Source organism: Epargyreus clarus, unplaced genomic scaffold, assembly GCF_041222505.1.
Source record: "Epargyreus clarus isolate Ecla_fem2 unplaced genomic scaffold, WU_Ecla_fem_2.2 ptg000036l, whole genome shotgun sequence".
Lineage (NCBI taxonomy): Eukaryota > Metazoa > Arthropoda > Insecta > Lepidoptera > Hesperiidae > Epargyreus > Epargyreus clarus.
The window spans coordinates 6,052,631-6,069,412 of NW_027332241.1; the positions used below are offsets into that span (position 1 = coordinate 6,052,631).

At 39.2% G+C, this 16,782-nt stretch overlaps 1 protein-coding gene across 1 annotated transcript; it reads right to left on the minus strand.

Moving 5' to 3' along the window:
- Positions 1-9,054: 9,054 nt before the first annotated feature.
- Positions 9,055-9,555, minus strand: LOC140756841 (uncharacterized). The gene has a single exon (XM_073092370.1). It carries the CDS (start codon positions 9,553-9,555, stop codon positions 9,055-9,057), a length of 501 nt encoding a protein of 166 aa, XP_072948471.1.
- Between the last annotated feature and the right edge of the window lie 7,227 nt (positions 9,556-16,782).

Sequence of the window (16,782 nt, forward strand, 5' to 3'; positions counted from 1 at the left end):
CAAATGAAAAACTGTTTATATAATGAAATTAATATTAAACCAGGAATTCAGTAGTAGAAAGATACTTATTTTTTACTACGGCTTATAAATCTTAACTACGAGCATATAGCCTAAGTCACTACCACAATTATGACGAATCCAATGACACCTCATGTGTTAAGATCCGTAAGTCGTTTCGCATGTAAAGGGTTCCATAAAATGAAACAGTATTTATGAAGGTGGAAAAACCCTTTGTGGTTCGACTCCAGCGACACCACAGCCACACCTATTTCTGCCTAATAACAGCAGTGTTAGGCGCTGCTGTGTTCCGTTTTGAAGGGCTTAGTCCTCAGGGGTAGCGGTGCATCTGTGGCCGACCTCAGGTAGTAATATCTAATCCTATTTGGGGTTGATTACAGATGACCATGGGCGGCAGTAGCCACTTACCATCAGGTGGACTGCATGCTTGTCTGCTACTCCTATATTATAAGAAAAAAAACATATGCAATCTTTCGAAAAACATTACTCTCCTTTTAATGCGGATAAAAATAACATGTTGACATGTCATGTTTTAAATACGATTAAATCTCTTTTATGCCAAACATGTGCAGGAAATTATCAATCTTGTTCATTCCATTAAAACATTTCATTCATTATATTATCAATATTTTCTTTATATTTTAAGAACGCAAATACACCGGATTTCATGAGCCAAATACAAAAATAACTAAATCTGTAACGGATAATATTTTCCCGGTATTAGGTAATATATTAAAGTAGGGTATCGAATATAGCTATTAATAAAAGCTGGCAACACTGACGAATGTCAATATACCGGAAGTATATTTATTTACCTTGCAAGTCAATACAAGGTTTATTATTATTGACTATTATAATTACTAATTACGTCGTATTGTGGTTATTTTATTTCAAATTGAAGTAAATAAGTTGTACATGCGTGGAGTGCTTTGAACATTATGTTTAAACTGCATTTAGGAATAACATTAATAAAAAATCACAACAATTGATATTTTGCTAATCTAAGCAATTGTTACCAACATTAATTCTTTAATTAACAACATTTTATTTTTGTATTAAGAATCATTTTTATTTTTTAGTTATATAATTTATTTTTTAGTTTTTTATTTTTTAGTTTTATTTTTTAGTTATAACTATAAAAGCGTGTTCGTTTTTTAGAGTTCCGTCTTCAAAGGGTAAAAACGGAACCGTAATAGACATTCGAATTTTTTACAGAGTATGTATAAAGTTGGCCGCTATAACAACAAATACTAAAAATAAAAAAGTTGAAAATAAATATGGCGACCATACAAGAAACCGCTTTCCTCGAAGTTTTTCGCTTTATTTATTGAACCGTAATACGAGTAGGTAGATAGATACAATTTTCACAATGTTTTACTTCAGTGGCTGCTATAATAACAAATACTAAAAAAAATACAAAAATGTTGGTCGGAACCCTCAGTTTGGGAGTTCGACTTGCACTTGGCCAATTATTCTTTAAACTTTAGTCATAGATTAGTAAATAAACTTCGCTGCCTTGAAATTGAATAAAGCCACAAACGGCTTATTAGTAGGTTCTTTATTTGAATTCTTCACAAATAAAAACATTTTTAGAGAAAATTTACGGATAAATAACTAATAATTTAAAATATTTTAGGGATATTTTAGCACGGAGACGTGGCAAAACTTTTTTACGCAACTATTCAATTCTCAAAACTGGGTACATTTTCTTGTTAGGAGTGAGTAATCTTTACTAATCTATGACTTTAGTACACAAAATTTATTTAACCAAACTTTACATACGTAATAATTTCATAGCGTGGTAGTCACATAATTATGTTCGTGGTTCGGGAAATCCACGATCGATAGGAAAACATTGAAAACCCACTCCAAAACTATATAATTACTAATGTGACCATTATTTTTATTTTATAGCGAGATTATTAATATTTTCTATTTCTTTATGGTTTATTTGATGACGACAGAGAGAAGCTAGACGTAGTTATATTTATATAAGTTATAGACGTAGGCGAATATATATCGACGTAATTTTTAATTTAGTTACTTTTATTTTATTTTTTACTGTTTTATTTTTTATTATTATTTAACTTTATTTTTTATTATTACGGCATTATAAGAATGTAAGCTTCACATGTCTTTACATTTAATATATTTGCAAAAAAATGTAATTAGAAGAACTGACAATAAATAATGGCAATTTTTAACCATTTTTAGAATTTTTGTTATTCCATTTGTATTTTTTTTGAAGCTGGATCAAACTAAAATAACTATATTTAATCCATATCCATATATCCATAGTCACTATGACATATTAATAATATATCCATAGTCACTATGACATATTAATAATATATCCATAGACTATGGACATATTAATAATATATCCATAGTCTGTATAATAACTTAACATTTAATCTTTATTTTATTCAAATAGATCTCCTACAAAAAGTTATTACAATTTAAAATGAAAAAAGGCTTTCTACACTCACAGACCCACACTAGGATTCCCTGTGTCGTGGGTTTTATGGACACACACTTAGACAAATACACAAACCCAGACCCAATAACAAACACCCAGATTCATTCAGATATCTGTCTGGTTCTGCATCGAAAGATGATATAAAATTATGACTTGTCAGCGAAATTTTTTGAAGTGTTTTAAAATCGGACGATCCTACAAGTACCGGATGTGTGGTTGCCCTAACCGTAGGGTAGGAAGTGACGCATAGTCACTACACGAGGGGAGTTTTAAGTGCCCTTTGAATATCGGTGGTAGAGACAAAAAGAAACTAGTGGAAAAACTAAAAAATAGTCGTTATTATTTTTTACTTTGCCTAAGTGTTTACTTATGATAATATTTTTTTAAAGTTGCGTAAGTTTTTAGATTAATAATAAAATGTATTATGTACAATTGAATATACATTTTTAGGGTTCCGTACCGTAAAAAAATGGTACTAAGCCTCCGCTCTCTGTCCGTATGTCACAGGGCTCTGTCTCTTAAGCCGTCATAGAAAGACATTTGCTTGCAACCCATCTGATGGTAAGTGGCTACTGCCACCGATGGGCATCTGTAATCAACCGCAGATAGGATAAGATTCCTACCTGAAGTTGGTCACAAATGAATTGCTACACCTGAGGACTAAGTTGTTGTGCCTCGAAATATTTATATCTCCCTCACCCTTCAAACCAGAACATAGCAGCGTTTAACATGCTGTTATGAGGCAGAAATAGATGTGACGGTGGTGCCGCCGGAGTCCAAATACTCTACTCTACTAAAGGTAATACGGTTTTACCCTTAGATTTTTTATATTTAAATATATAAAAATCGTATGCATATTGCACAGCTTTGAATCTTCTGCCCCGCCCACACACTTGTCAAACATCAAACTTGCTAAACCGTCACATATTCGAACGTGTGGATACTGTTTGTCTTGGTTTGTATGTTGCTTTTTAAGCGGTTTTTTTGAGTATCACTCAAGTGAGAATATGAGTAGTCAAACAGTTAATAACCTCGTCTAATACAACATGAGTCAATCTTGCGTCATCACTCATTTGGGCATATTAATTAGTGTGATACCGCTTAGTGACGTATCTTATGATCTATATAGGGATGTATGTGGACTTATCGATATCGATTTTTTTTATCGCGATATTACTGATATACCAAACACCGAAAAATTTCGTAGAATATTCATTTTTTACTTTTTTAGCAGTACTAGGCGTATACTATACAAAATAGCAGCTTTTCCAGCGACTTTATACGCATAAATCATAATAACTGTCTTAACTTACATAACAAACTTTAAGCCCCTATTTTACCCCCTTAATTTTCCAAAAATGGTGATATAAGGGTTTGATTTAAGTTGATAGTAATATCAAGTGAATTATTTAATTGAGACTGTAATGATTGACATTGTAATGATTTTGTTTTTGAATATGAATTTATTAAAATAATTATTAAATGACATGTATAAATTATGTAATTGACCTGACTTGAGAATCTTGTAAATGTAATTTGGAACATATATTGACATAAAATTATGTTTGACATTTATGTGTGAATAGAAAGGTAATAGTTTAATTCTGTGTATACTAATTTGTTACTTGATCCTATAAAATAATTTTGTCATACCTGACTATATACTATATTTGCACGCCTTAAAGGCAAAATAAGAGGATTGTATTCTTGTCTAAACACCTATTGTACCTTATTTAGCAAATAAAGACTATGATTATGATTATTTCTAACCAAAAACCTAAGTATTAAATATCAAAATTCTTTCAGTTTTGGCAAATTTTAAAACAAACTTTTAACAGTCAGAAAAACATGCAAAGATATCGTAAAAATCAATTTGAGAACTAAATATGAACATCCCTGTCCGAACCATATTTTCTATAACACAATTTCCTTACACCACAGAGCTACGATACGTCTAGACTCCAGACAATAACAATATAGACTACGTATTGTGCCCATTGTTACATGTATACGTAAATCTCTGAAGACATTACGTCAACCATTGTTACTTCAATTATTGTCTTAATAAATCAGCTGTTGTTCTTAAGACAAAGGGTAAAGGGATTTTAAATTGTAAATAAATACAACCGGGTTTGAAAAACCCTTTGTGGTTCGACTCCCGACGGCACTAACCACCCACCTATTTCTGTTATAACAGCAGTGTTCAGCGCTGCTGTGTTCTGGTTTGAAGTGTGGTAAGAGACATACTTTTCTGAGGCGTTCCAGCTTAGTCCTCAGGGGTAGCGACACATCTGTGGCCGACCTCAGGCAGGAACATCTAATCCTATCTGGGGTTGATTACAGATGTTCGTGGGCGGCAGTAGCCATTTACCATGAGATGGACAGCGTGCTTGTCTGCTACTCCCATATTATAAAAAAAGAACCATCGCCATCGTCAAAATAATTATTATACTTGTTGGAGGAAGAGTCAGAGCTATTTAATATAGCTTTAGCTATACTGTTACTTTAGTATTTTAGTAATGTTATTGGTACTTGATCAATCGAAGGGTTAATTGCATTAAATTATAATCAACAGTCATTGTATAGCTTTTGTATTAGAATCAGAGCAGAGACTTTAAGGGGTCTCTAGTGGAGTCGAGGTATGTGGCGGCGCGGTGGGGAAACTTTGATAAGAACTGATGTAAGTGTTCGAGGTGGATCATTATTTCGTGGCGCTTTGGAGCGTGTAGTCACTACCTTGAACCTGCTGCTCAAATCCTTTGTTTGTAAAGTAATAGTAGTAGTATAGTATAGTTATTTTGTAAATCCGAAGTTATAATGTTAAGAACAATAAATACTGTGATTACTGTATTTGAGCCTGCATCTACCTTATGACAACGCCCACAAAACCCATAGATTCTATCAATGATGTCGATGAGAGCCGTCCTTCTCCGACATACTTAACTTTAAGGCTAACTATAAACGAGCTTACGGTGTAACCAACCCTAAATGTAGTTAACATAACAACAGTTCAAAGTAAAATAAAAAACCAACGGTAACTATCATCACTTACGGTAGTTAGTGCAATAACTGTAGTTTAACTCAACTACTAAGTAGTATCGTCATTGGCTAACAGTAAAAACTTCAAGTGTTTGGAAACTACTTCGTAGCACTACTTAGGTACCATTGTCACACTATTTATAATACAACTGCAACATTAATAGAAGCAAACGAGCATCCATCTGACGGTATATGGCTGCGGGCGCCCATGGACTTCTATAATCAACCTCATCATCAACAACCCATTACTGTCCCACTGCTGGGCACGGGTCTTCTCTCATAATGAGAAGAAGGATTAGGCCATAGTCCACAGTGGACAAGTGCGTATTGGTAGACTTTACATACCTTTGAGATTTTTTTTATAAATCTCTCAGGTATGCAGGTTCCCTCACGATGTTTTCCTTCACCGTTTAGCAAGTGATAATTAATTTCTAATACGCACATAACTTTTGAAAAATCAGAGGTGCGTGCCTGGGATTTGAACCTCGGACCCCTCGATCAAGAGGCCGAGTTTCTTAACCACTAGGCTATCACTGCTTATAATCAACCTCAGATAAGATTATATTCCTACTTGAGTTCTGCTACAGATTCACTGCAACCCCTGAGTACTTAGTTAGAACCTCAGATAACTCATATCAAACCAGAACACAGCAGCGCTACACTGCTGTTATAACAGATATAAGTGTGGCAATGGTGCCGCCGGAGTCGAACCACGGATGGTTCTACTTTAGAGTTAGTAAAAATATTATAAAATCACTATAGGGTACTTTGAAGGGTGTGGTTAAGGAATGATTTACATAACACATTCCAATTTAGTCTTCAGGGGTAGTTACATTGTGACCGACTTTAGTTCAGACTCCATTTCTATCTGGGATTGATTACAGATGTCCATACGGCAGTGACTTACCATCAATGCATGCAGTACACCTTCTACTATTCCAAAATCATAAAGAAAAGTTATTAAACTCGAATACATATGCAACTGATAGACACGTTTACCATAACTTAGTTAATTTATTATTTAACTGCTAAAAGGAGAGAGTTAGCTACCGATCGACCATAGAGCAACACGCCTATAGAATTACCGTCGCTTGGTACAGGTTGGCGCCAAATTAATCATCCAATTTTGTTTTTAAATAACTTTTGTACAGAATAAAAAAAGTGATTTTGAGTAATAGAAATCTTTACTTAATTTTTAATTTTTTTTGAAGGTGGTAGAACCCTTTGTGGTTCGACTCCGGCGGCACCACCGCCACACCTATTTCTACCTAATAACAGCAGTGTTAGGCGCTGCTGTGTTCCGGTTTGAAGGGTGTGGTAAGGGAGACAGACTTTTCTGAGGCGTTCCAGCTTAGTCCTCAGGGGTAGCGGCGCATCTATGGCCGACCTCAGGTAGGAATATCTAATCTTATCCGGGGTTGATTACAGATGTCCATGGGCGGCAGTAGCCACTTACCATAAGGTGGACTGCATGCTCGTCTGCTACTCCTATATTATAAAAAAAAATCATTACCAGGATCTGTAACTTTTTTTGTTAATTAGAAAATATGATATCTGTCAAGTGTCTTCCATTAGCGTTGACACACATTTGTGCCCGTTTTATCACAGTCTCCATGACTTTCCTTAAGATTTCCGCTGACAACACTTCGCATTCCAGTCGAATATTCTCCTTAAGACTCTCCTTATACGCGACGAGTAGATAACCTCTTCTTCTTTGGGAAGTCGGTTAAAAATAAAAGCACCGTCGATGTGGAAGGTCTACCACACCTAACTCTATGGCCGACCTTGTCAGTTTTATCGTCTTCCACTCACGATACAATCTCAATCGGTCTCGTTCACTTTCCCCAATAGTGTACCAATAGATATAGCATTTCTATTAGTTATCGTGGTGTGGTTTTCGAAAACCAAACTCGTTTTAGGGTTCCGCATCCAAAGGGTAAAAACATCATCATCAACACATTACTGTCACACTGCTGGGCACGGGTCTCCTCTCAGAATGAGAAGGGTTAGGCCATAGTCCACCGCGCTGGCCAAGTGCGTTTTGGTAGACTTCACATAACTTTAAGATTTTTTTTTAAATCCTTCAGGTGTGCAACGTTCCTCACGATGTTTTCCTTCACCGTTTAAGCAAGTGATAATTATTTTTTAATTCACACATCAAATTGAAAAATCCGCGGTGCATGGTCTTTGAACCTCGGCACCCTCGATCGAGATGTCGCGTATCTTAACCACTGTATCACTGCTTTTTGGGTAAAAACGGAACCCTATTACTACATTACTACGACTCTGCTGTCTGTACGCTGTACGTCTCTCACAGGGCTCTATGCCCCGAACCGGAATAGACAGACCCTTGATTTTTTTACAGAGGGTATTGCTATGCCGCTATAACAACAAATACTAAAAATTAGATGTAAAGAAATATGTGCCCTACTTGAGGTCGGTCATATCGGTCATGCTTGCCCTGAAGACCAAGTTAGAATTCCTCGAAGATGTATGTCTCCCAGAGACCTGAAACTAGCAGGTCTGTGATGTCTCCCTTACCACACTTCAAACCAGAACACACCAGAACTTAAAACTGCTGTTATAACAGATATAACCACAGAGGGTCCTCCCATTTTCAAATAAGATTCGTACTTATTTGTTTCGTCCCATATATACCGTGCGTTAATTACCTGAAACAAAAAAATATATAATCAAGACTTCAAAAATACGTAAATTCAAACAAAATCCTATTTCTATTGTGAAGTAGTTCTTACAGAAGGGCTAACCTAACCTAACCTTTTTTTTTGTTTTTGAGGGGGAAACCTTCAAAAGGTACCCGACGACGTGGGAGCGACGCCGGGTTATGTGGGATTTTTGCCGCACTAAAACCCCCCCGGTGGCCGTCCTCAGCGCTTGGTGGAGAACTCGGGGATCTCCAATGGAACACAACCAGAGTCCTCCGAGCGCGATGCCCCGGTCGGGCTCTGCCCTGGGAGCACTTTACGCTCCTCCCGCACACCTGGTGTTTACGACGGCATGCGACCACACATGCCGCCGTCCTTCCCGGGGTTGATCTCCGGACGGTTCGAGCTCCCACTCTTGCCGCCGGCAACCCCGCAAGCCCCCTTTTAGTCGCCTCTTACGACAAGCAGGGGATACCGTAGCCCTATTCTAGTCCCGGAACTACAGGGACAACCCTAACCTTTTTTTTTTTTTTTTTTTTTTTTTTCGTGGGGAAACCCTTCATGGGTTCCTCTCAGCCGCGGGGGCAGCGGAGAGGATATGCCGGACTCCTACCGGCTAAAACCCCACGGTGTTCCTCTGTACGCCCTTTGTCGGGACTGCGGGTACGCTATGCATTCGTCCGCGGTCCTGACGGCGTCTGCCCACCACAGGGCCCGTCTCTGTGTGGGATGGAGCTGGAGCTACTCCATCCCCTCGTCTTTGAGGAGCGCGCGGGAACACCGCGCGCGCCACCTCGAGGCTAATGATGTATTTGACGTAGGACACCCCCGTGTCCTACGCCAATGCCTCCGTTATGGGGGTAGGAGATGGGCGTGGGGAGCCCTCCTCCTACGCCCGGTTTTCCGGCTGCGGATAGGGAGGTCTGAGGATTTCTCTCTCTCCCTCTCCGCAGCCTCCTTCTGCGAGATGACTTCCTCACAGAAGGATTTTACTCCTTTCCAAGACCTGTCGCTCCCGACCATAGCTTTTACCACGGCAGGGAGCGAGAGGTCTGGCCCCACTGCAGCGACGAGTACACGGCGCTGGCTGTCCCATGCAGGACACTCCTCCAGTGTATGCTGCGCCGTGTCCACGTCGCAGCTACAATGGTGGCACTGGGTGGTTGGCTCCCTTCCGGCTATGCGGCACAGGTACTTTCCGAAACACCCATGTCCCGAGAGCACCTGTGCCATCCGGAAGGTCAACGATCCATGCCGCCTGTCCATCCAGGCTTCTAGCACCGGACGGACAGCCTCCACAGTCCTGAGGCCAGCCGTAGGTTCAGCCAGCCTCTCTTTCCACTTTACAGTCATGGACTGAGGGACAACCCTAACCTAACCTAACTTAACTTATAAGGCGTTTTTAGCCTCAGGAGTGACAGCGCATGTGATCGGCTTCAGGTAGAACCTGTTCTATATAAACAGTAAAACTTCGATAGCGTGATTCAGAAACATATGGCGCCATCTATTGACAACACGCCACATAACTTGCAGATTAACACCCATTTTTTAACACGCTTTTTAGCTTGGGTTGTATGTATGTAAAAACGCTTTCTACACTCACAGCCCCACACTAGGATTCCCTGTGTCGTGGGTGCCATGGACACACACAGAGACGAATACACAAACACCCAGACCCAGAAACAGAAATTTAAATTCATCATTTAGATATCTGTCTGGCCGGGGATCGAACCCGGGACCCTTTGCACGTCAGACCGGTACGATGGCCGCTCCGCCACGCGGGTCATGTATGTAGGTATGTATGTAATTTAATATTCAATCTATGGCATTTTACCAACCAAAGATCTTAATTTGACAATGTCTGACTGAAGTATTTGTCAATGTCTTTGGCAGGTTACCGTTGTACAGATCGATTATTAACGGCCGCTAACGATAGTTTACCTACCAAAGATCGTAATATAACAAAGCTTGACTGAAGTAATTGTCAAATGGCGAAACATTGGATAGATCGGTTATTAACAGCCGTTAACGATAGTTTAATTACGTATCAACCAACGAAAGTGATTACATTGACGTGGCGTTACGTTTTGTGTGTGCGTTACTTTGTAGAAACAATTAGGGTGTGTTCACACTTGTCCACCTTAATCCCATAGATTAGTAAAGATACTTCGCCGCCTTGAAATTGAATGAAGCCACAAACGGCTTATTATAGTAAGTTCTTTTTTTGAATTCTTGACAAATAAAACATTTTTAGAGAAAATTTACGAATAAATAACTAATACTGCGTAATTTACATAATAAATAAATAATTATTTCAAATATTTTAGGGACATTTTAGCACGGAGACGTGGCAAAACCTTTTTACGCAACTGTTTCAATTCTCAAAACTGGGTACATTTTCTTGTTAGGAGTGAGTAATCTTTACTAATCTGTGCTTAAACCGGTCAATAATGTGTTACACCACGATGTCAGCGCCCCACTGATAGATGGCGCTGTTAACATTTAAATAGATCTTGGAGGACATGGCGACACTGGACTGCTAACTGGATTTTCTTCTGGACAAAATACGCCAGACTATGTTACCGAAGTAAGATTGTAAACAAAGAAAAATAAATAAGCAAAAATTACACATTTTTTAACTATAATAGTGGCCAGCCGTTGAAATTTTTTTGAGAGGAACTCTAATTATTTTTCTACACTAATATTATAAAGAGGAAAACTTTGTTTGTTTGTTTGGTTGTAATGGATAGGCTCAAAAATTACTGGACCGATTTTAAAATTCTTTCACCATTCGAAACCTACATTATCTACGAGTAACATAGGCTATATTTTATATGAAATATATTTGATAAATAAATTTTGAGGCCGTACAAAGTTTGCCGGGTCAGCTAGTCTTAAATATAACTAGTCTAAGTTACTTTTTAAAGCATAAGCTAACTGTCAGTGCAAATCCCGTCAAAATCAGCCCAGACGTTTCGGGGCTTAGCCGTAACAAACAGACAGACAGACAAAAAAATAATGATTGATTTTTTCGTAATAAGTAGCAATAAAATTCGATTTACCACCATCATAGATGCCACATACATATACCCGTTATTAACACGCATTTATTAGCTTCATCTGTATGTATGTATGTATGTATGTTTGTGGGTTTGTGTGTAACTAACTGAGCGGATAACGCGCGGGTCTTCGCTGACGTCCCACCGCCACCCCAACACGATTCATTGGTCGTGGGTTCTAATCCACGGTGAAGAACATTTTTTTTCGGCAATTTTTTGAACAATAAATCGAACTAAAAAATAAAAAATAAATATAGTTTAAGAAAACTAAAAAACACGCTCTTATGACAAAGTTAACTAAAAAGTAGAAAATAATTTTCAATCCAGGAATCAATAAAGGAACAGTTAATAGTATATATATTTTTTTTTATAATATAAGAGTAGCAGACGAGCATGCAGTCCACCTGATGGTAAGTGGCTACTGCCGCCCATGGACATCTGTAATCAACCCCAGATAGGAATAGATATTCCTACCTGAGGTCGGCCACAGATGCGCCGCTACCCCTGAGGACTAAGCTGGAATGCCTCGGAAAAGTCTTTCTCCCTTACCACACCCTTCAAACCGGAACACAGCAGCACCTAACACTGCAGTTATTAGGTAGAAATAGGTGTGGCGGTGGTGCCGCCGGAGTCGAACCACAAAGGGTTCTACCACCTTCAATAAATTATAATAGTATAATAGTTTTTTACTTTTTTTTTTAACTATATTTATCTTTAGATTAGCCATTGATACCTGACGGACATATGTACCGACTCCCCCACATTAGCCGTTATGCAACAGAGTTCAATACTTCGCACACGTTACGTCAATCACTCTCTTCCGCACGTGAGTCATCCAGTTGAAATATTTATTAGTAGATGCGTTAGGAAGTTTGTTTTTATGTGCAGAATGCAAGCTTTGAACAAAGTCTACCAATTCGCTTATCCAGAGCGGAGGACTATGCCCTAATGCTTCCCGTTATTAGACAACCACAAGCAGTGAATAGACTAGTGGTAAGGAAGCTCGGTCTCTTGATGGAAGGATCCGAAGTTAAAATCCCAGGCATATTAAAATTAAAAGGAAAACATCGTGAGGAAACCTGCATACTTGTGAAATCTTAAGAAAATGTTTTCAAATGTATGTGAAGTCTATTATTACGCACTTGTCTAGCGCGGTGGACTATGGGCTAATCCTTCTCATTCTGAGAGGAGACCCGTGCCCAGCTGTGAGATGGTGATGGATTAATGATGATATAATTATAAGCAGATATAGGTACATGACAAACTTCGATCCTTGTTCTTTCAGACTATAAGACCACTAAAATTAGTAACTTCATATATTTTTATAATATATAACTAGCAGATGAGCATGCAGTCCACCTGATTAAGTGGCTACTGCCGCCCATGGACATCTGTGAAACCCCAGATAGGATTAGATATTCCTACCTGAGGTCGGCCACAGATGCGCCGCTACCCCTGAGGACTAAGCTGGAACGCCTCGGAAAAGTATGTCTACCTTACCACATCCATCAAACCGGAACACAGCAGCGCTTAACACTGCTGTTATAGGCAGAAATAGATGTGGCGGTGGTGCCGCCGGAGTCGAACTACAAAGGGTTCTACCACCTTCAATGTACCTATAATATCATCTATTTAAATCTAATAATAACTAAACTGTAACGTGGGAACGTCCGGTGATTCAGACCAAGATTGAATCAACGGTTAAACTTTCTTATTTATAAGGGCAAGGTCTTAACTACTGTATCCTGTAGTACTTTTTAACTGAGCTAAGAAACTATACACTATTTTATAAGCTACTAGGTTTTAACCGCGTCTTGGCTAGCATTCAAAGGTTTTATATATCGTTGTATATACTTTTTTGGGGAAAAAGGTACCCTATGTCCTTTTCTGAGCCCTTGACAACGTGTGTACAAAAAACATGAGAATCGGTTATGTAGTTAAGGCGTGAAAGTGTAAAAACAAACACACATTCGCATTTATAATATTCGACATCAACCCATTAGTGTCCACTGCTGGTCACGGGTCTCCTCTCAGAATGAGAAGGATTAGGCCATAGTCCACCGCGCTGAACAAGTGCGCATTGGTAGACTTCACACACCTTTGAAAACAGGTAACACAATCACAATGTTTCCCTTCATTCAATGTGCAAGTGATAATTTATTTCTAATACGCACATAACTTTGAAAAATCAGTGCTTCGTGCCTGCGTGCGTCCTCAGGGATTAAGTTGGACCGCCTCAGATAAACATGACTGCCCGCACACTTCAAACCAGAACACAGCAGCGCTTAACACTGCTGTTACAACAGAAATAGGTATGGCAGTGGTGCCTTTAGTGTCGAGCCACAAAGGTTCCTTCAAAACGACGATATTGGCCTACTTTTAATCAAAGATTCATATCAATTACATCACAAAACCCACTGTAGTCCACTAACGTTTGACATAACACAGAACCAACAATTACGTACATAAACTGCATAATATAGAAAGCCGTCTGTCTGTGCAACCGGTTTGTAACACATATTAATGTGATGATAAAAATATTTTGTTAGAATGGAAATAGGTTTGCCGCTAATTTGAATACATTTAGAATAAAATACATTTATTTAATTTATTTAAGTGGTATGAGAAAAAAAAATGATTAGCCTAATGGTAAGAAACTTAGCATCTCAATCGAGAGGTCCTAGCTTCGAATCCTTAGCACCGCTTATTTTTCAAAATTATGACGTGCGTGTTAGAAATCAATTAACATGAGAAACCTGAATATGTTAGGTTTTAAAATAGTCAAAGGTGTATGAAGTATACCAACTATACTATTTGCAGGTGGTAGAACCCTTTGTGGTTCAACTCCGGCAGCACCACCGCCACACCTATTTCTGCCTAATAACAGTAGTGTTAGGCGCTGCTGTGTTCTGTTTTGAAAGGTGTGGTAAGGGAGACAGACTGTTCCGAGACGTTCCAGCTTAGTCCTCAGGGGTAGCGGCGCATCTGTTGCCGACTTTACGTGGGAATATCTAATCCTATCTGGGGTTGATTAGAGATGTCCATGGGCGGCAGTAGCCACTTACCATCAGGTGGACTGTATGCTCGACTGCTACTGCTATATTATATAAAAAAAACGGCGATTGAGAATAGATGAGAAACCTGAACATGTTAGGCTTTAAAATAGTCAAAGGTGTATGAAGTATACCAATCATTTGACCAGCGCGGTGGACTATCATCTGAACTCCATCCACTCTAAGGAGACCCGTACCCAGCAATGGAACCGTCTTGGTTGATGACTACGACATTTACCATGCAGAAGACACGGAAACACGCAGTCCACCTGATGGTAAGTGGTAACTGCCACCCTTAGGACTTAGAAATCTCTTGTAGCTTGTAGGAACCTTATCACACTCAACACCAAAAAACAGCAGTGCTTCACTGCTGAGTTACGCTATACTGCTTAGGTAGTGTGGCGACCTCCCGCTACTCGTCAAGAGATGGCGCCACGAGTATTCTGAATCACGCTATCGAAGTTTTCAAAATATCTGGCATATATACAAGTTCCGAACTGACACTGGCGGAGCACGGCCGCTCCCCGGGCATGATCACCTAACCCGGCGGGAGATCTCCCTTTGCCAAAGTAGCAATCTAATCATCCATGAAAGGTAATAGCCACTAACTATCAGGAGGACTGCGTGCTCGTCTGCCACTCTATTATAAAATAACCTGCTAAATCAGAAAACAGCAGCGCTTAACAGAAACCGTGACTGTAGTCCCTCTGGACTCGAACCACAATCTCCACCTTTAGTAGTTACATCCTGCTTCAAACCCATCCAACAAGTTCCACGAAGCCAGGTGCGCTAACAAACCGGTTGCTCGTCTGCTTTCTACGGTTTGGGTGTGTTACCGTGTGTATTAAGTAACCGTATAGGCACTTAATTATAAACTTTTATTTTACTTCCTTAGTTCGTACGTATGTGAGGGGCATTTGCAACTGAATTTTGAACCAATTTACCCATTTTTTACGTGGGTAAACCCTTCATGGGTTCCTCTCAACTGCGAGGGCAGCGGAGTGGATATGCCGGACTCCTACCAGCTAAAACCCCACGGTGTTCCTCTGTATGCCCTTTGTCGGTTTGGATGGATTTGGATGACAATGTATGATTCGTTTAGTGAAGTTATTCTAAAACCAACATGGCGGATAAATTTATAGGAGTAGACGAGCATGCAGTCCACCTGTTGATAAACTACTACCGCGCTAGGTCGCCCATAAACACGCCCTTACCTTTGAGGACTAAGCTTGAATGCCTCAGATAAACCACACCCTTCAAACCAGAACACAGCAGCGCTCAACACTGTTATTAGGTAGAAATAAGTGTGGTGGTGGTGGTGCCGGAGTCATACCACAGAGGGTTCTTTCTACCTTTAAAATATCAGTGTTAAACGCTGCTGTGTTCTGGTCTTAAGGGCGTGGCTAGGGAGACATTCTTATCCAAGACGTTCTTATCTAGTCTTCAGGGGGTAGCAAAGCTGTAACCAACCTCATTATCTAATCTTATCGAGAATTGATTACAGATGTTCAAAACTTTCTACAATAGCGCCTAAAGTAACATACATTTTCTGAAAACTACCATACATATAAAAAAAAATTGATATGAATTAATCGGTTTTGGAAATTACCGTCACGAACACAGTGACATATGATTTATAAAGATAGTCCATGCGACGTCGCGGGCAAACGTTAGTTAACAACATTTGGCCAAGTGCGAGTCGTACACACCACACACGGAGGGTTCCGTACCACCATATTTTCATTTGGTTTCTAATTTAGGTATTTGTTATCATAGTAGCCATAGCAATGCATGCATTTTGAATATTTGAACCGTCTATCTATTACGGTTCAATAGATAAGGCGAAAAACGCCGAAAAACAGCAGTTTCTTGTATGGGGACTTCTATTCATTTCAAAGAGTTTTTTACTTTTAGTATTTTTTATCACATTCACCACCGTTTTCAATAGATAAAGCGAAAACGGTCGAAATATAGCTTTCTTGTATGGCGACACCCATTTTTTCTTTTCTTTTATTTTTAGTTTTCGTTGTCATAATGGCCACCATCTAAATATATATAACTCAAAGGTGACTGACTGACATAGTGATCTATCAACGCACAGCCAAACCACTGGACGGATCGGGCTGAAATTTGGCATGCAGGTAGATGTTATGACGTAGACATGCGCTAAGAAAGGATTTTGATCAATTCTACCCATAAGGGGATAAAATAGGGGATGAAAGTTTGTATAAATCTTCTTAGTTAATAATATTACTTCGTAACGCGAGCGAAACCGCGGGCAAAAGCTCGTAATACATATGCCGTGAAACTTTCATGTGTCTATTACGGTTCCAGAGATAGAGCCCTGTGACAGACGGACAGACAGCGGAGGCGTAGTAATAGGGTTCTGTTTTTACTCTTTCCGTACGGAACCCTAATAAAATCGCGCTACGAAAACTAGATTTAATGAAATATCGCCTAGAACCACG